This window comes from Salmo salar, chromosome ssa17 (genome assembly GCF_905237065.1).
Source record: "Salmo salar chromosome ssa17, Ssal_v3.1, whole genome shotgun sequence".
NCBI lineage: Eukaryota > Metazoa > Chordata > Actinopteri > Salmoniformes > Salmonidae > Salmo > Salmo salar.
Genome location: NC_059458.1, coordinates 39,676,731 through 39,698,337, shown reverse-complemented (window position 1 = coordinate 39,698,337; position 21,607 = coordinate 39,676,731). Strand labels below are relative to the sequence as shown.

The following is a 21,607-nucleotide window of genomic DNA, read 5'->3' as shown; positions in this document are numbered from 1 at the left end:
GTCCTCGCCAACGGGCCTGGGTGCATCCCTGCCGTTGCCATGGTGACGGTGCACGTGATCCGGGTAGCTTCTGGTCCGCCGGTTATTATGCCGCGCTACATCGCGGCGGAGAAAGACGGTGTGGTCACGATGAAAGAGTCCGAACCTCCGTTTTCCCCAATCGCGTTTTTCACCGTGAAGAACACGGACCAAAGAGGACAGAGGACGGAATGCCTGCTGGAAGGATCCGGCCCGTTCCGACTGTCACCTTACAAAGTGTTTAAGAACGAGTATCTGTTAGAGACGACGGAGCCGCTGGACTACGAGCAGAGGCAGGACTATGAGCTGACTGTGGTGCTCAGGAACCCCAGAGGTCTCATCATCAAGACCTTCATTAAGATCCTGGTTCAGGATGAAAACGACAACGCGCCTGTCTTCAAACAGTCTCTGTGTGAGGTGACTGAACACATTTATGAACGCATGAGTGTTTCAATGTTTTATGGTTACGGTTAGGGTTAGGACATGTACTGAACATATTATTTAAAGTACATTGAGTTTCTTAAGCCATTTCAGTACAATAATATAAAATATATAGGATTTTTTTTTTGTGGTTGAAAAATATAGAGGATTAAAAACAAAAAAGGTCTACCCACTTATTTATTTCACTATTTACTTATTTACTTATTTATTTCAGTATTTACTTATTTCTGTATTTCCTTATTTATTTTAGTATTTACTTATTTATTTCAGTATTTACTTATTTATTTTAGTATTTACTTATTTATTTCAGTATTTACTTATTTATTTCAGTATTTACAATTTTATTTTATTATTTACTTATTTATTTCATTATTTACTTATTTATTTCAGTATTTACTTATTTATTTCAGTATTTACATATTTCTGTATTTACACATTTATTTTAGTATTTAGCTATTTATTTTAGTATTTACTTATTTATTTCAGTATTTACTTATTTATTTCAGTATTTACTTATTTATTTCAGTATTTACAAATTTATAATGGTATTTACTTATTTATTTTAGTATTTACTTATTTCTGTATTTACACATTTATTTTAGTATTTACTTATTTCAGTATTTACTTATTTATTTACTTATTTATTTCAGTATTTACCTACTTATATGTTTCCTGGTGGTCGTTGTTATTCTCAGGTCTCTGTGGAGGAGAATAACCCTCCCAACAGCTTCCTGGCCCAGCTCCAGGCCACAGACCAGGACAGTGAGGCCAGAGGAGAGGTCATCTACCTGCTGGGGTCAGACGCTCCCTCCATTTTCCTCCTGGACAGGCTAACCGGTGTGCTGACCGTGTCCACATCTCTGGATCGAGAAGAGAAGCAGACCTACAGGTCTGTCGCATATTGATGATGTATTGTAACGTATTATGACTGATATTGTATGGATAAAACGCATTATAAATTGCCTATATATGTTTATAGTTAATAATAATAATTTACTTGTTTAACTTGTATAGCGCTTTTCATTACAGAAAATAATCTCAAAGCGCATAAAAAAGTGAAACAAAAAACAACACATTTAAATTGAGATGGTGGAATGAAATATATCTATGTCAACTATGACATAAACCTGTTCTTTATAAAGGATGGTATTAGCACTGCTTAATAAAGGCTTTATAAATCATATTAAATTGAGTCTTCACAAAGCATTTATAACCCATCATGCATCTTAGTAGAGAATTTCAACACCAGCATGGTGGGTTAGATTCCCACCCATGTAAAAATGTATTCACGCATGACTGCAAATGGCTTTGGATAAATGGCATGTATTATATTACTCTAAACCCTTTGTAGGATAGCCCAACCTCTTTCCCTCTTGGGTGCACAGCCAATATTGAACCTGATCTCAACTTTCCCCATAATGCTGTGCTGCAGGATCACACACTCTAAAGTGCAGTTCTACACCAAAAACAATCCGTATTTATTTTTTGCTTAATTCCGTTTTTGCCCCATACTCCTTTTTCTCGGTTTTGCTTTTCCAGGTTTCAGATTTCCCCTTTTTTTCTGGTTTTCCCACAGCTTTTAAAATAAACTATATTGCCCTAAAACCAAGGTTGGTGGTATGTATTTACAGGACAGCATGGTATCTCTGAAGGTTGGTGGTATGTATTTACAGGACAGCATGGTATCTCTGAAGGTTGGTGGTATGTATTTACAGGACAGCCTGGTATCTCTGAAGGTTGGTGGTATGTATTTACAGGACAGCATGGTATCTCTGAAGGTCGGTGGTATGTATTTACGGTACAGCATGGTATCTCTGAAGGTTGGTGGTATGTATTTACGGTACAGCATGGTATCTCTGAAGGTTGGTGGTATGTATTTACAGGACAGCATGGTATCTCTGAAGGTCGGTGGTATCTATTTACGGTACAGCATGGTATCTCTGAAGGTCGGTGGAGTGGTATGTATTTACAGGACAGCCTGGTATCTCTGAAGGTTGGTGGTATGTATTTACAGGACAGCATGGTATCTCTGAAGGTTGGTGGTATGTATTTACAGGACAGCATGGTATCTCTGAAGGTTGGTGGTATGTATTTACAGGACAGCATGGTATCTCTGAAGGTTGGTGGTATGTATTTACGGTACAGCATGGTATCTCTGAAGGTGAAGGTTGGTGGTATGTATTTAAGGTACAGAATGGTATCTCTGAAGGTTGGTGGTATTTATTTACGGTACAGCATGGTATCTCTGAAGGTCGGTGGTATGTATTTACAGGACAGCATGGTATCTCTGAAGGTTGGTGGTATGTATTTACGGTACAGCATGGTATCTCTGAAGGTTGGTGGAGTGGTATGTATTTACAGGACAGCCTGGTATCTCTGAAGGTTGGTGGTATGTATTTACAGGACAGCATGGTATCTCTGAAGGTTGGTGGTATGTATTTACAGGACAGCATGGTATCTCTGAAGGTTGATGATTATTATATATACACCTCAGCCTCACCTCATACAACAAACATTCACCTACATTCATTTAACATATACAAGTTTACATTCATTTAACATATACAAGTTTACATTCATTTAACATATACAAGTTTACATTTATTTAACATATACAAGTTTACTTTCATTTAACATATACAAGTTTACATTCATTTAACATATACAAGTTTACATTCATTTAACATATACAAGTTTACATTTATTTAACATATACAAGTTTACATTTATTTAACATATACAAGTTTACATTCATTTAACATATACAAGTTTACATTCATTTAACATATACAAGTTTACATTTATTTAACATATACAAGTTTACATTCATTTAACATATACAAGTTTACATTCATGAGTTAGTACAAGCAGCTAGAATAGAATCACCACAATTCATAAATGTAATATCAACAAGCCATAAAGTCCATAAGTCCATAAAGTGCAAAAGATAGGAATTCAAGGTGAGGGAGCATGATTGATGTAGTACTGTAAAGTTGATAAACAGGCACTGATTAATCATGAAGCAAATACCACCATCTCTTGATTTTAGAGACAACTTGACTGACCTGTCGGGCTCGGTGGATGGGGGGGGGGGGGGGGGGATTCAGCGTAGTCCGGAAACAGTTTGGTCCGGTCATGTCTCAGTCAGGCAGACGTAGGAGCGTTCCACGTAATCTCTCTTAGTTCATATCAAAAGCAGGGCTTCCATCCATTTTATTCCTGAGTGATCGGACGTTCGATAGTAGCCAGGCAGACGGAGGGGGGCCGATAGGACCGTCTACCAGAACCTGGAGGGTATGCCGGCTCGCCTTACATGTCCGGCTGTATTCCTACCTGTAGGCAGTGACTGCTCAGGTATGTTGTTAGTGAGTAACTCCACAGGTAAAGAAATATGTTGTGGATCAAAACTCTGTACCATTTCTCCCTGACTATGTTTGTTAATAGAAAAAAATATATATATATATCAGGGGACAGCTGTTGAGGTCTGAGAGAAATCTAAGAAACTTTGATTTTTGAGAGTAGTTATATTGTTATATAAAGACCTGACTGGGTCCATCACCCCACAGTATGACTTGTTATATTGTTATATAAAGACCTGACTGGGTCCATCACCCCACAGTATGACTTGTTATATTGTTATATAAAGACCTGACTGGGTCCATCACCCCACAGTATGACTTGTTATATTGTTATATAAAGACCTGACTGGGTCCATCACCCCACAGTATGACTTGTTATATTGTTATATAAAGACCTGACTGGGTCCATCACCCCACAGTATGACTTGTTATATTGTTATATAAAGACCTGACTGGGTCCATCACCCCACAGTATGACTTGTTATATTGTTATATAAAGACCTGACTGGGTCCATCACCCCACAGTATGACTTGTTATATTGTTATATAAAGACCTGACTGGGTCCATCACCCCCCAGTATGACTTGTTATATTGTTATATATTATATTGTTATATAAAGACCTGACTGGGTTCATCACCCCACAGTATGACTTGTTATATTGTTATATAAAGACCTGACTGGGTCCATCACCCCACAGTATGACTTGTTATATTGTTATATATTATATTGTTATATAAAGGCCTGACTGGGTCCATCACCCCACAGTATGACTTGTTATATTGTTATATAAAGACCTGACTGGGTCCATCACCCCACAGTATGACTTGTTATATTGTTATATATTATATTGTTATATAAAGACCTGACTGGGTCCATCACCCCACAGTATGACTTGTTATATTGTTATATAAAGACCTGACTGGGTCCATCACCCCACAGTATGACTTGTTATATTGTTATATAAAGACCTGACTGGGTCCATCACCCCACAGTATGACTTGTTATATTGTTATATATTATATTGTTATATAAAGACCTGACTGGGTCCATCACCCCACAGTATGACTTGTTATATTGTTATATATTATATTGTTATATAAAGACCTGACTGGGTTCATCACCCCACAGTATGACTTGTTATATTGTTATATAAAGACCTGACTGGGTCCATCACCCCACAGTATGACTTGTTATATTGTTATATAATTATATTGTTATATAAAGGCCTGACTGGGTCCATTACCCCACAGTATGACTTGTTATATTGTTATATAAAGACCTGACTGGGTCCATCACCCCACAGTATGACTTGTTATATTGTTATATATTATATTGTTATATAAAGACCTGACTGGGTCCATCACCCCACAGTATGACTTGTTATATTGTTATATAAAGACCTGACTGGGTCCATCACCCCACAGTATGACTTGTTATATTGTTATATAAAGACCTGACTGGGTCCATCACCCCACAGTATGACTTGTTATATTGTTATATATTATATTGTTATATAAAGACCTGACTGGGTCCATCACCCCACAGTATGACTTGTTATATTGTTATATATTATATTGTTATATAAAGACCTGACTGGGTCCATCACCCCACAGTATGACTTGTTATATTGTTATATAAAGACCTGACTGGGTCCATCACCCCACAGTATGACTTGTTATATTGTTATATAAAGACCTGACTGGGTCCATCACCCCACAGTATGACTTGTTATATTGTTATATAAAGACCTGACTGGGTCCATCACCCCACAGTATGACTTGTTATATTGTTATATAAAGATCTGACTGGGTCCATCACCCCACAGTATGACTTGTTATATTGTTATATAAAGACCTGACTGGGTCCATCACCCCACAGTATGACTTGTTATATTGTTATATAAAGACCTGACTGGGTCCATCACCCCACAGTATGACTTGTTATATTGTTATATAAAGACCTGACTGGGTCCATCACCCCACAGTATGACTTTTTATATTGTTATATAAAGACCTGACTGGGTCCATCACCCCACAGTATGACTTGTTATATTGTTATATATTATATTGTTATATAAAGACCTGACTGGGTCCATCACCCCACAGTATGACTTGTTATATTGTTATATATTATATTGTTATATAAAGGCCTGACTGGGTCCATCACCCCACAGTATGACTTGTTATATTGTTATATAAAGACCTGACTGGGTCCATCACCCCACAGTATGACTTGTTATATTGTTATATATTATATTGTTATATAAAGACCTGACTGGGTCCATCACCCCACAGTATGACTTGTGATATTGTTATATAAAGACCTGACTGGGTCCATCACCCCACAGTATGACTTGTTATATAAAGACCTGACTGGGTCCATCACCCCACAGTATGACTTGTTATATTGTTATATAAAGACCTGACTGGGTCCATCACCCCACAGTATGACTTGTTATATTGTTATATATTATATTGTTATATAAAGACCTGACTGGGTCCATCACCCCACAGTATGACTTGTTATATTGTTATATAAAGACCTGACTGGGTCCATCACCCCACAGTATGACTTGTTATATTGTTATATAAAGACCTGACTGGGTCCATCACCCCACAGTATGACTTGTTATATTGTAATATAAAGACCTGACTGGGTCCATCACCCCACAGTATGACTTGTTATATTGTTATATATTATATTGTTATATAAAGGCCTAACTGGGTCCATTACCCCACAGTATGACTTGTTATATTGTTATATAAAGACCTGACTGGGTCCATCACCCCACAGTATGACTTGTTATATTGTTATATATTATATTGTTATATAAAGACCTGACTGGGTCCATCACCCCACAGTATGACTTGTTATATTGTTATATAAAGACCTGACTGGGGCCATCACCCCACAGTATGACTTGTTATATTGTTATATAAAGACCTGACTGGGTCCATCACCCCACAGTATGACTTGTTATATTGTTATATATTATATTGTTATATAAAGACCTGACTGGGTCCATCACCCCACAGTATGACTTGTTATATTGTTATATATTATATTGTTATATAAAGACCTGACTGGGTCCATCACCCCACAGTATGACTTGTTATATTGTTATATAAAGACCTGACTGGGTCCATCACCCCACAGTATGACTTGTTATATTGTTATATAAAGACCTGACTGGGTCCATCACCCCACAGTATGACTTGTTATATTGTTATATAAAGACCTGACTGGGTCCATCACCCCACAGTATGACTTGTTATATTGTTATATAAAGATCTGACTGGGTCCATCACCCCACAGTATGACTTGTTATATTGTTATATAAAGACCTGACTGGGTCCATCACCCCACAGTATGACTTGTTATATTGTTATATAAAGACCTGACTGGGTCCATCACCCCACAGTATGACTTGTTATATTGTTATATATAGACCTGACTGGGTCCATCACCCCACAGTATGACTTTTTATATTGTTATATAAAGACCTGACTGGGTCCATCACCCCACAGTATGACTTGTTATATTGTTATATATTATATTGTTATATAAAGACCTGACTGGGTTCATCACCCCACAGTATGACTTGTTATATTGTTATATAAAGACCTGACTGGGTCCATCACCCCACAGTATGACTTGTTATATTGTTATATAAAGACCTGACTGGGTCCATCACCCCACAGTATGACTTGTTATATTGTTATATATTATATTGTTATATAAAGGCCTGACTGGGTCCATCACCCCACAGTATGACTTGTTATATTGTTATATAAAGACCTGACTGGGTCCATCACCCCACAGTATGACTTGTTATATTGTTATATATTATATTGTTATATAAAGGCCTGACTGGGTCCATCACCCCACAGTATGACTTGTTATATTGTTATATAAAGACCTGACTGGGTCCATCACCCCACAGTATGACTTGTTATATTGTTATATATTATATTGTTATATAAAGACCTGACTGGGTCCATCACCCCACAGTATGACTTGTGATATTGTTATATAAAGACCTGACTGGGTCCATCACCCCACAGTATGACTTGTTATATAAAGACCTGACTGGGTCCATCACCCCACAGTATGACTTGTTATATTGTTATATAAAGACCTGACTGGGTCCATCACCCCACAGTATGACTTGTTATATTGTTATATATTATATTGTTATATAAAGACCTGACTGGGTCCATCACCCCACAGTATGACTTGTTATATTGTTATATATTATATTGTTATATAAAGACCTGACTGGGTCCATCACCCCACAGTATGACTTGTTATATTGTTATATAAAGACCTGACTGGGTCCATCACCCCACAGTGTGACTTGTTATATTGTTATATAAAGACCTGACCGGGTCCATCACCCCACAGTATGACTTGTTATATTGTTATATAAAGACCTGACTGGGTCCATCACCCCACAGTATGACTTGTTATATTGTTATATAAAGACCTGACTGGGTCCATCACCCCACAGAATGACTTGTTATATTGTTATATAAAGACCTGACTGGGTCCATCACCCCACAGTATGACTTGTTATATTGTTATATAAAGACCTGACTGGGTCCATCACCCCACAGTATGACTTGTTATATTGTTATATATTATATTGTTATATAAAGACCTGACTGGGTCCATCACCCCACAGTATGACTTGTTATATTGTTATATAAAGACCTGACTGGGTCCATCACCCCACAGTATGACTTGTTATATTGTTATATAAAGACCTGACTGGGTCCATCACCCCACAGTATGACTTGTTATATTGTTATATAAAGACCTGACTGGGTCCATCACCCCACAGTATGACTTGTTATATTGTTATATATTATACTGTTATATAAAGGCCTGACTGGGTCCATCACCCCACAGTATGACTTGTTATATTGTTATATAAAGACCTGACTGGGTCCATCACCCCACAGTATGACTTGTTATATTGTTATATATTATATTGTTATATAAAGACCTGACTGGGTCCATCACCCCACAGTATGACTTGTGATATTGTTATATAAAGACCTGACTGGGTCCATCACCCCACAGTATGACTTGTTATATAAAGACCTGACTGGGTCCATCACCCCACAGTATGACTTGTTATATTGTTATATAAAGACCTGACTGGGTCCATCACCCCACAGTATGACTTGTTATATTGTTATATATTATATTGTTATATAAAGACCTGACTGGGTCCATCACCCCACAGTATGACTTGTTATATTGTTATATATTATATTGTTATATAAAGACCTGACTGGGTCCATCACCCCACAGTATGACTTGTGATATTGTTATATAAAGACCTGACTGGGTCCATCACCCCACAGTGTGACTTGTTATATTGTTATATAAAGACCTGACTGGGTCCATCACCCCACAGTATGACTTGTTATATTGTTATATAAAGACCTGACTGGGTCCATCACCCCACAGTATGACTTGTTATATTGTTATATAAAGACCTGACCGGGTCCATCACCCCACAGTATGACTTGTTATATTGTTATATAAAGACCTGACTGGGTCCATCACCCCACAGTATGACTTGTTATATTGTTATATAAAGACCTGACTGGGTCCATCACCCCACAGAATGACTTGTTATATTGTTATATAAAGACCTGACTGGGTCCATCACCCCACAGTATGACTTGTTATATTGTTATATAAAGACCTGACTGGGTCCATCACCCCACAGTATGACTTGTTATATTGTTATATATTATATTGTTATATAAAGACCTGACTGGGTCCATCACCCCACAGTATGACTTGTTATATTGTTATATAAAGACCTGACTGGGTCCATCACCCCACAGTATGACTTGTTATATTGTTATATAAAGACCTGACTGGGTCCATCACCCCACAGTATGACTTGTTATATTGTTATATAAAGACCTGACTGGGTCCATCACCCCACAGTATGACTTGTTATATTGTTATATATTATACTGTTATATAAAGACCTGACTGGGTCCATCACCCCACAGTATGACTTGTTATATTGTTATATAAAGACCTGACTGGGTCCATCACCCCACAGTATGACTTGTTATATTGTTATATATTATATTGTTATATAAAGACCTGACTGGGTCCATCACCCCACAGTATGACTTGTGATATTGTTATATAAAGACCTGACTGGGTCCATCACCCCACAGTATGACTTGTTATATAAAGACCTGACTGGGTCCATCACCCCACAGTATGACTTGTTATATTGTTATATAAAGACCTGACTGGGTCCATCACCCCACAGTATGACTTGTTATATTGTTATATATTATATTGTTATATAAAGACCTGACTGGGTCCATCACCCCACAGTATGACTTGTTATATTGTTATATAAAGACCTGACTGGGTCCATCACCCCACAGTATGACTTGTTATATTGTTATATAAAGACCTGACTGGGTCCATCACCCCACAGTATGACTTGTTATATTGTAATATAAAGACCTGACTGGGTCCATCACCCCACAGTATGACTTGTTATATTGTTATATATTATATTGTTATATAAAGGCCTGACTGGGTCCATCACCCCACAGTATGACTTGTTATATTGTTATATAAAGACCTGACTGGGTCCATCACCCCACAGTATGACTTGTTATATTGTTATATATTATATTGTTATATAAAGACCTGACTGGGTCCATCACCCCACAGTATGACTTGTTATATTGTTATATATTATATTGTTATATAAAGACCTGACTGGGTCCATCACCCCACAGTATGACTTGTTATATTGTTATATATTATATTGTTATATAAAAGGCCTGACTGGGTCCATTACCCCACAGTATGACTTGTTATATTGTTATATAAAGACCTGACTGGGTCCATCACCCCACAGTATGACTTGTTATATTGTTATATATTATATTGTTATATAAAGACCTGACTGGGTCCATCACCCCACAGTATGACTTGTTATATTGTTATATAAAGACCTGACTGGGTCCATCACCCCACAGTATGACTTGTTATATTGTTATATAAAGACCTGACTGGGTCCATCACCCCACAGTATGACTTGTTATATTGTTATATATTATATTGTTATATAAAGACCTGACTGGGTCCATCACCCCACAGTATGACTTGTTATATTGTTATATATTATATTGTTATATAAAGACCTGACTGGGTCCATCACCCCACAGTATGACTTGTTATATTGTTATATAAAGACCTGACTGGGTCCATCACCCCACAGTATGACTTGTTATATTGTTATATAAAGACCTGACTGGGTCCATCACCCCACAGTATGACTTGTTATATTGTTATATAAAGACCTGACTGGGTCCATCACCCCACAGTATGACTTGTTATATTGTTATATAAAGATCTGACTGGGTCCATCACCCCACAGTATGACTTGTTATATTGTTATATAAAGGCCTGACTGGGTCCATCACCCCACAGTATGACTTGTTATATTGTTATATAAAGACCTGACTGGGTCCATCACCCCACAGTATGACTTGTTATATTGTTATATATTATATTGTTATATAAAGACCTGACTGGGTCCATCACCCCACAGTATGACTTGTGATATTGTTATATAAAGACCTGACTGGGTCCATCACCCCACAGTATGACTTGTTATATAAAGACCTGACTGGGTCCATCACCCCACAGTATGACTTGTTATATTGTTATATAAAGACCTGACTGGGTCCATCACCCCACAGTATGACTTGTTATATTGTTATATATTATATTGTTATATAAAGACCTGACTGGGTCCATCACCCCACAGTATGACTTGTTATATTGTTATATAAAGACCTGACTGGGTCCATCACCCCACAGTATGACTTGTTATATTGTTATATAAAGACCTGACTGGGTCCATCACCCCACAGTATGACTTGTTATATTGTAATATAAAGACCTGACTGGGTCCATCACCCCACAGTATGACTTGTTATATTGTTATATATTATATTGTTATATAAAGGCCTAACTGGGTCCATTACCCCACAGTATGACTTGTTATATTGTTATATAAAGACCTGACTGGGTCCATCACCCCACAGTATGACTTGTTATATTGTTATATATTATATTGTTATATAAAGACCTGACTGGGTCCATCACCCCACAGTATGACTTGTTATATTGTTATATAAAGACCTGACTGGGGCCATCACCCCACAGTATGACTTGTTATATTGTTATATAAAGACCTGACTGGGTCCATCACCCCACAGTATGACTTGTTATATTGTTATATATTATATTGTTATATAAAGACCTGACTGGGTCCATCACCCCACAGTATGACTTGTTATATTGTTATATATTATATTGTTATATAAAGACCTGACTGGGTCCATCACCCCACAGTATGACTTGTTATATTGTTATATAAAGACCTGACTGGGTCCATCACCCCACAGTATGACTTGTTATATTGTTATATAAAGACCTGACTGGGTCCATCACCCCACAGTATGACTTGTTATATTGTTATATAAAGACCTGACTGGGTCCATCACCCCACAGTATGACTTGTTATATTGTTATATAAAGATCTGACTGGGTCCATCACCCCACAGTATGACTTGTTATATTGTTATATAAAGACCTGACTGGGTCCATCACCCCACAGTATGACTTGTTATATTGTTATATAAAGACCTGACTGGGTCCATCACCCCACAGTATGACTTGTTATATTGTTATATATAGACCTGACTGGGTCCATCACCCCACAGTATGACTTTTTATATTGTTATATAAAGACCTGACTGGGTCCATCACCCCACAGTATGACTTGTTATATTGTTATATATTATATTGTTATATAAAGACCTGACTGGGTTCATCACCCCACAGTATGACTTGTTATATTGTTATATAAAGACCTGACTGGGTCCATCACCCCACAGTATGACTTGTTATATTGTTATATAAAGACCTGACTGGGTCCATCACCCCACAGTATGACTTGTTATATTGTTATATATTATATTGTTATATAAAGGCCTGACTGGGTCCATCACCCCACAGTATGACTTGTTATATTGTTATATAAAGACCTGACTGGGTCCATCACCCCACAGTATGACTTGTTATATTGTTATATATTATATTGTTATATAAAGGCCTGACTGGGTCCATCACCCCACAGTATGACTTGTTATATTGTTATATAAAGACCTGACTGGGTCCATCACCCCACAGTATGACTTGTTATATTGTTATATATTATATTGTTATATAAAGACCTGACTGGGTCCATCACCCCACAGTATGACTTGTGATATTGTTATATAAAGACCTGACTGGGTCCATCACCCCACAGTATGACTTGTTATATAAAGACCTGACTGGGTCCATCACCCCACAGTATGACTTGTTATATTGTTATATAAAGACCTGACTGGGTCCATCACCCCACAGTATGACTTGTTATATTGTTATATATTATATTGTTATATAAAGACCTGACTGGGTCCATCACCCCACAGTATGACTTGTTATATTGTTATATATTATATTGTTATATAAAGACCTGACTGGGTCCATCACCCCACAGTATGACTTGTTATATTGTTATATAAAGACCTGACTGGGTCCATCACCCCACAGTGTGACTTGTTATATTGTTATATAAAGACCTGACCGGGTCCATCACCCCACAGTATGACTTGTTATATTGTTATATAAAGACCTGACTGGGTCCATCACCCCACAGTATGACTTGTTATATTGTTATATAAAGACCTGACTGGGTCCATCACCCCACAGAATGACTTGTTATATTGTTATATAAAGACCTGACTGGGTCCATCACCCCACAGTATGACTTGTTATATTGTTATATAAAGACCTGACTGGGTCCATCACCCCACAGTATGACTTGTTATATTGTTATATATTATATTGTTATATAAAGACCTGACTGGGTCCATCACCCCACAGTATGACTTGTTATATTGTTATATAAAGACCTGACTGGGTCCATCACCCCACAGTATGACTTGTTATATTGTTATATAAAGACCTGACTGGGTCCATCACCCCACAGTATGACTTGTTATATTGTTATATAAAGACCTGACTGGGTCCATCACCCCACAGTATGACTTGTTATATTGTTATATATTATACTGTTATATAAAGGCCTGACTGGGTCCATCACCCCACAGTATGACTTGTTATATTGTTATATAAAGACCTGACTGGGTCCATCACCCCACAGTATGACTTGTTATATTGTTATATATTATATTGTTATATAAAGACCTGACTGGGTCCATCACCCCACAGTATGACTTGTGATATTGTTATATAAAGACCTGACTGGGTCCATCACCCCACAGTATGACTTGTTATATAAAGACCTGACTGGGTCCATCACCCCACAGTATGACTTGTTATATTGTTATATAAAGACCTGACTGGGTCCATCACCCCACAGTATGACTTGTTATATTGTTATATATTATATTGTTATATAAAGACCTGACTGGGTCCATCACCCCACAGTATGACTTGTTATATTGTTATATATTATATTGTTATATAAAGACCTGACTGGGTCCATCACCCCACAGTATGACTTGTGATATTGTTATATAAAGACCTGACTGGGTCCATCACCCCACAGTGTGACTTGTTATATTGTTATATAAAGACCTGACTGGGTCCATCACCCCACAGTATGACTTGTTATATTGTTATATAAAGACCTGACTGGGTCCATCACCCCACAGTATGACTTGTTATATTGTTATATAAAGACCTGACCGGGTCCATCACCCCACAGTATGACTTGTTATATTGTTATATAAAGACCTGACTGGGTCCATCACCCCACAGTATGACTTGTTATATTGTTATATATTATATTGTTATATAAAGACCTGACTGGGTCCATCACCCCACAGTATGACTTGTTATATTGTTATATAAAGACCTGACTGGGTCCATCACCCCACAGTATGACTTGTTATATTGTTATATAAAGACCTGACTGGGTCCATCACCCCACAGTATGACTTGTTATATTGTTATATAAAGACCTGACTGGGTCCATCACCCCACAGTATGACTTGTTATATTGTTATATATTATACTGTTATATAAAGACCTGACTGGGTCCATCACCCCACAGTATGACTTGTTATATTGTTATATAAAGACCTGACTGGGTCCATCACCCCACAGTATGACTTGTTATATTGTTATATATTATATTGTTATATAAAGACCTGACTGGGTCCATCACCCCACAGTATGACTTGTGATATTGTTATATAAAGACCTGACTGGGTCCATCACCCCACAGTATGACTTGTTATATAAAGACCTGACTGGGTCCATCACCCCACAGTATGACTTGTTATATTGTTATATAAAGACCTGACTGGGTCCATCACCCCACAGTATGACTTGTTATATTGTTATATATTATATTGTTATATAAAGACCTGACTGGGTCCATCACCCCACAGTATGACTTGTTATATTGTTATATAAAGACCTGACTGGGTCCATCACCCCACAGTATGACTTGTTATATTGTTATATAAAGACCTGACTGGGTCCATCACCCCACAGTATGACTTGTTATATTGTAATATAAAGACCTGACTGGGTCCATCACCCCACAGTATGACTTGTTATATTGTTATATATTATATTGTTATATAAAGGCCTGACTGGGTCCATCACCCCACAGTATGACTTGTTATATTGTTATATAAAGACCTGACTGGGTCCATCACCCCACAGTATGACTTGTTATATTGTTATATATTATATTGTTATATAAAGACCTGACTGGGTCCATCACCCCACAGTATGACTTGTTATATTGTTATATATTATATTGTTATATAAAGACCTGACTGGGTCCATCACCCCACAGTATGACTTGTTATATTGTTATATATTATATTGTTATATAAAGGCCTGACTGGGTCCATTACCCCACAGTATGACTTGTTATATTGTTATATAAAGACCTGACTGGGTCCATCACCCCACAGTATGACTTGTTATATTGTTATATATTATATTGTTATATAAAGACCTGACTGGGTCCATCACCCCACAGTATGACTTGTTATATTGTTATATAAAGACCTGACTGGGTCCATCACCCCACAGTATGACTTGTTATATTGTTATATAAAGACCTGACTGGGTCCATCACCCCACAGTATGACTTGTTATATTGTTATATATTATATTGTTATATAAAGACCTGACTGGGTCCATCACCCCACAGTATGACTTGTTATATTGTTATATATTATATTGTTATATAAAGACCTGACTGGGTCCATCACCCCACAGTATGACTTGTTATATTGTTATATAAAGACCTGACTGGGTCCATCACCCCACAGTATGACTTGTTATATTGTTATATAAAGACCTGACTGGGTCCATCACCCCACAGTATGACTTGTTATATTGTTATATAAAGACCTGACTGGGTCCATCACCCCACAGTATGACTTGTTATATTGTTATATAAAGATCTGACTGGGTCCATCACCCCACAGTATGACTTGTTATATTGTTATATAAAGACCTGACTGGGTCCATCACCCCACAGTATGACTTGTTATATTGTTATATAAAGACCTGACTGGGTCCATCACCCCACAGTATGACTTGTTATATTGTTATATAAAGACCTGACTGGGTCCATCACCCCACAGTATGACTTTTTATATTGTTATATAAAGACCTGACTGGGTCCATCACCCCACAGTATGACTTGTTATATTGTTATATATTATATTGTTATATAAAGACCTGACTGGGTTCATCACCCCACAGTATGACTTGTTATATTGTTATATAAAGACCTGACTGGGTCCATCACCCCACAGTATGACTTGTTATATTGTTATATAAAGACCTGACTGGGTCCATCACCCCACAGTATGACTTGTTATATTGTTATATATTATATTGTTATATAAAGGCCTGACTGGGTCCATCACCCCACAGTATGACTTGTTATATTGTTATATAAAGACCTGACTGGGTCCATCACCCCACAGTATGACTTGTTATATTGTTATATATTATATTGTTATATAAAGGCCTGACTGGGTCCATCACCCCACAGTATGACTTGTTATATTGTTATATAAAGACCTGACTGGGTCCATCACCCCACAGTATGACTTGTTATATTGTTATATATTATATTGTTATATAAAGACCTGACTGGGTCCATCACCCCACAGTATGACTTGTGATATTGTTATATAAAGACCTGACTGGGTCCATCACCCCACAGTATGACTTGTTATATAAAGACCTGACTGGGTCCATCACCCCACAGTATGACTTGTTATATTGTTATATAAAGACCTGACTGGGTCCATCACCCCACAGTATGACTTGTTATATTGTTATATATTATATTGTTATATAAAGACCTGACTGGGTCCATCACCCCACAGTATGACTTGTTATATTGTTATATATTATATTGTTATATAAAGACCTGACTGGGTCCATCACCCCACAGTATGACTTGTTATATTGTTATATAAAGACCTGACTGGGTCCATCACCCCACAGTGTGACTTGTTATATTGTTATATAAAGACCTGACTGGGTCCATCACCCCACAGTATGACTTGTTATATTGTTATATAAAGACCTGACTGGGTCCATCACCCCACAGTATGACTTGTTATATTGTTATATAAAGACCTGACTGGGTCCATCACCCCACAGTATGACTTGTTATATTGTTATATAAAGACCTGACTGGGTTCATCACCCCACAGTATGACTTGTTATATTGTTATATAAAGACCTGACTGGGTTCATCACCCCACAGAATGCCTTGTTATATTGTTATATAAAGACCTGACTGGGTCCATCACCCCACAGTATGACTTGTTATATTGTTATATAAAGACCTGACTGGGTTCATCACCCCACAGTATGACTTGTTATATTGTTATATAAAGACCTGACTGGGTCCATCACCCCACAGTATGACTTGTTATATTGTTAAATAAAGACCTGACTGGGTCCATCACCCCACAGTATGACTTGTTATATTGTTATATAAAGACCTGACTGGGTTCATCACCCCACAGTATGACTTGTTATATTGTTATATATTATATTGTTATATAAAGACCTGACTGGGTCCATCACCCCACAGTATGACTTGTTATATTGTTATATAAAGACCTGACTGGGTTCATCACCCCACAGTATGACTTGTTATATTGTTATATAAAGACCTGACTGGGTCCATCACCCCACAGTATGACTTGTTATATTGTTATATAAAGACCTGACTGGGTCCATCACCCCACAGTATGACTTGTTATATTGTTATATAAAGACCTGACTGGGTCCATCACCCCACAGTATGACTTGTTATATTGTTATATAAAGACCTGACTGGGTCCATCACCCCACAGTATGACTTGTTATATTGTTATATATTATATTGTTATATAAAGACCTGACTGTGTTCATCACCCCACAGTATGACTTGTTATATTGTTATATAAAGACCTGACTGGGTTCATCACCCCACAGTATGACTTTTTATATTGTTATATAAAGACCTGACTGCGTCCATCACCCCACAGTATGACTTGTTATATTGTTATATAAAGACCTGACTGGGTTCATCACCCCATAGTATGACTTGTTATATTGTTATATATTATATTGTTATATAAAGACCTGACTGGGTTCATCACCCCACAGTATGACTTGTTATATTGTTATATAAAGACCTGACTGGGTTCATCACCCCACAGTATGACTTGTTATATTGTTTAATAAAGACCTGACTGGGTCCATCACCCCACAGTATGACTTGTTATATTGTTATATAAAGACCTGACTGGGTCCATCACCCCACAGTATGACTTGTTATATTGTTATATAAAGACCTGACTGGGTCCATCACCCCACAGTATGACTTGTTATATTGTTATATATTATATTGTTATATAAAGACCTGACTGGGTTCATCACCCCACAGTATGACTTGTTATATTGTTATATAAAGACCTGACTGGTTCCATCACCCCACAGTATGACTTGTTATATTGTTATATAAAGACCTGACTGGGTTCATCACCCCACAGTATGACTTGTTATATTGTTATATAAAGACCTGACTGGGTCCATCACCCCACAGTATGACTTGTTATATTGTTATATAAAGCCCTGACTGGGTTCATCACCCCACAGTATGACTTGTTATATTGTTATATAAAGACCTGACTGGGTCCATCACCCCACAGTATGACTTGTTATATTGTTATATAAAGACCTGACTGGGTTCATCACCCCACAGTATGATTTGTTATATTGTTATATAAAGACCTGACTGTGTCCATCACCCCACAGTATGACTTGTTATATTGTTATATAAAGACCTGACTGGGTCCATCACCCCACAGTATGACTTGTTATATTGTTATATATTATATTGTTATATAAAGACCTGACTGGGTCCATCCCCCCTTGTTAGTACTTGTTATATTGTTCTGTGTGTGTTTATGTACTGAGGGACATGTAACTTGGTTTCAGTTGAAAGCCACTTTCAATATCCTTATGTTGGGGCTTTTATCAAGGTAATTGTAATGTGCCTAAAATAAATTGTCTTCAGATCATGTGTCATCCTGCAGCACAACATGTTATGTCACAACTATGAACCCTTTATAAAGCATGGTGTACGGTAATAGATGCTTAGTAACACATTTATGTAGCGCTTAGGTAGGCTTTATGAAGGCTTTATAAAGCCTCAATAAGCTGAATGTCTTTTAAAGCGGAACTGGATATATGGATGACACAATGCATTATAACTGCCTATGGATGTTCATAGTTCATAGTGTCTTTTTTTATATCTGCAATATGTTTTGTTTAATTGTTGTTGTAATATTGTGAAGAGACAATTGAATAAAAGTTTGTAAACTCTAAACTGTAACCTCTGCAGGTTCATGGTTCGGGCGGTGGACCGAGGGACCCCCAGGAGAGAGTCTATAGCTACAGTTGTCATCACTGTGCTGGACCGTAATGACAACAGGTAAGAGAAAGGCCAGACACTTTGTGATAACTGCTGATTTAATTGATTGTTTTGATTATTTCTGATATGATTTGATTGATTGATTTTATTTTTACCCAACAGCCCGCGCTTCATCAATAAAGACTTCACATTCTTTGTGCCGGAGAATTTCCCGGGGTTTGGCGAGATCGGCGTTCTCTCGGTAACGGACGCAGACGCAGGCGAGAACGGCTGGGTGGCACTCTCCATCCTCAATGGCAGCGACATCTTTGTGATCGACACGGGGCGAGGCGCTCTAAGGGCCCGTACCCCTCTGGACCGGGAGCAACAGGGGACGTACTACCTCTGGATCGAAGCAGTCGACGGAGGGGAACCCTCTCTTTCCTGCCTCACCATGGTTACTGTCCTCCTCCTTGACGTAAACGATAACCCTCCCATCGTCTTGTTCCCCCAGTCTAACCAGTCCTACATGCTAGTGTTACCTAGCACCTTACCAGGGACCTCCATCACAGAGGTGTACGCCGTGGATAAAGACACAGGAATGAACGCTGTTATCGCCTACAGCATCATCAAGAGGAAAGGTGGCGAGCCGGGATCGTTCGATATCGACCCGGACACAGGGAACATCACGTTGAAGAGAGAACTCAGTGACCGTGGTCTCTATAGCCTACTGGTTAAAGTCTCGGATCACGGTCAGCCTGAACCTCTCCACTCCACGGTCCTGGTCAACCTCTTTGTCAACGAGACGGTTTCTAATGAGAGCTATATCCAGAGTCTTCTCACCGGGGAAGCTGAGACCCAGATGGAGGAGAAGCCGTGGTACGTGGGGAAGCTGACAGAGAGGCCTGGCAGGGAGGACGTGTTCCCCTGTCAGCCACTACTCATTGCTCTGTCAGTAACCTGCCTGGGACTATTCTGCATCGTCGTCACATTGACTGCTTATATATGCTGCAAGAAACTGAAGAAATGGAAGAAACATCAAATGAAAAGACTAGAGGTTGAAATGCCTTTGAAGATGAACGGTGACTTGCAGGACGTAGATAGAAAGCGGATGGAAATCTCTAACATTTGATGACATTGACATTGCAAAGACTTTGAGGCAAAGACTCTAACATACAAAACTGTTACACTGCAACTGTTTATAAACAATGTGAATTGTGAAGTGTAGATTTTCATCCTCAAAAAGACATACCGTAATTTCCGGACTATTAAGCGCACCTGAATATAAGCCGCACCCACTGAATTTAAAAAATATATATTATTTTGAACATAAATAAGCCGCACATGTCTATAAGCCGCAGGTGCCTACCGGTACATTGAAACAAATGAACTTTACACAGGCTTTAACGAAACACGGCTTGTAACAAAAATAAATAGGCTTTAACGAAACACGGCTTGTAACAAAAATAAATAGGCTTTAACGAAACACGGCTTGTAACAAAAAAGAAAAAATTAGCAGTAAGCTTTAGTTGTCTTTTTGCACTGAGTCAATTCCTCACGCTGCTGTTTCCAACGTCTTATCATCGACTCATTAAGACCAAGCTCCCGTGCAGCAGCTCTATTTCCTTTTCCAACAGCCAGATCAATCGCCTTCAACTTGAAAGCTGCATCATATGCATTTCTCCATGTCTTTGCCATGATGAGGGTGACAAAATGACTACCGTAATCAGAATGATGGGAAGTTTGAG

General features: G+C 38.0%; 1 protein-coding gene across 2 annotated transcripts in view; it reads left to right on the top strand.

Moving 5' to 3' along the window:
• Positions 1–21,345, top strand: part of LOC106595604 (protocadherin-20) — a 22,989-nt gene extending 1,644 nt beyond the window's left edge. The window contains exons 2-5 of one of the 2 annotated variants that reach the window (XM_045699598.1): positions 1–435; positions 1,155–1,348; positions 19,851–19,940; positions 20,043–21,345. The exon at positions 1–435 is cut by the window's left edge and continues 910 nt beyond it. In XM_045699598.1, the coding sequence (XP_045555554.1) occupies positions 1–435; positions 1,155–1,348; positions 19,851–19,940; positions 20,043–20,991 (1,668 nt within the window). In that variant the 3' untranslated portion in view covers positions 20,992–21,345. The remainder of the gene's footprint in view (positions 436–1,154; positions 1,349–19,850; positions 19,941–20,042) is intronic. The other variant, XM_045699597.1, reaches the window with a different exon arrangement.
• The last annotated feature ends 262 nt before the right edge of the window (positions 21,346–21,607 follow it).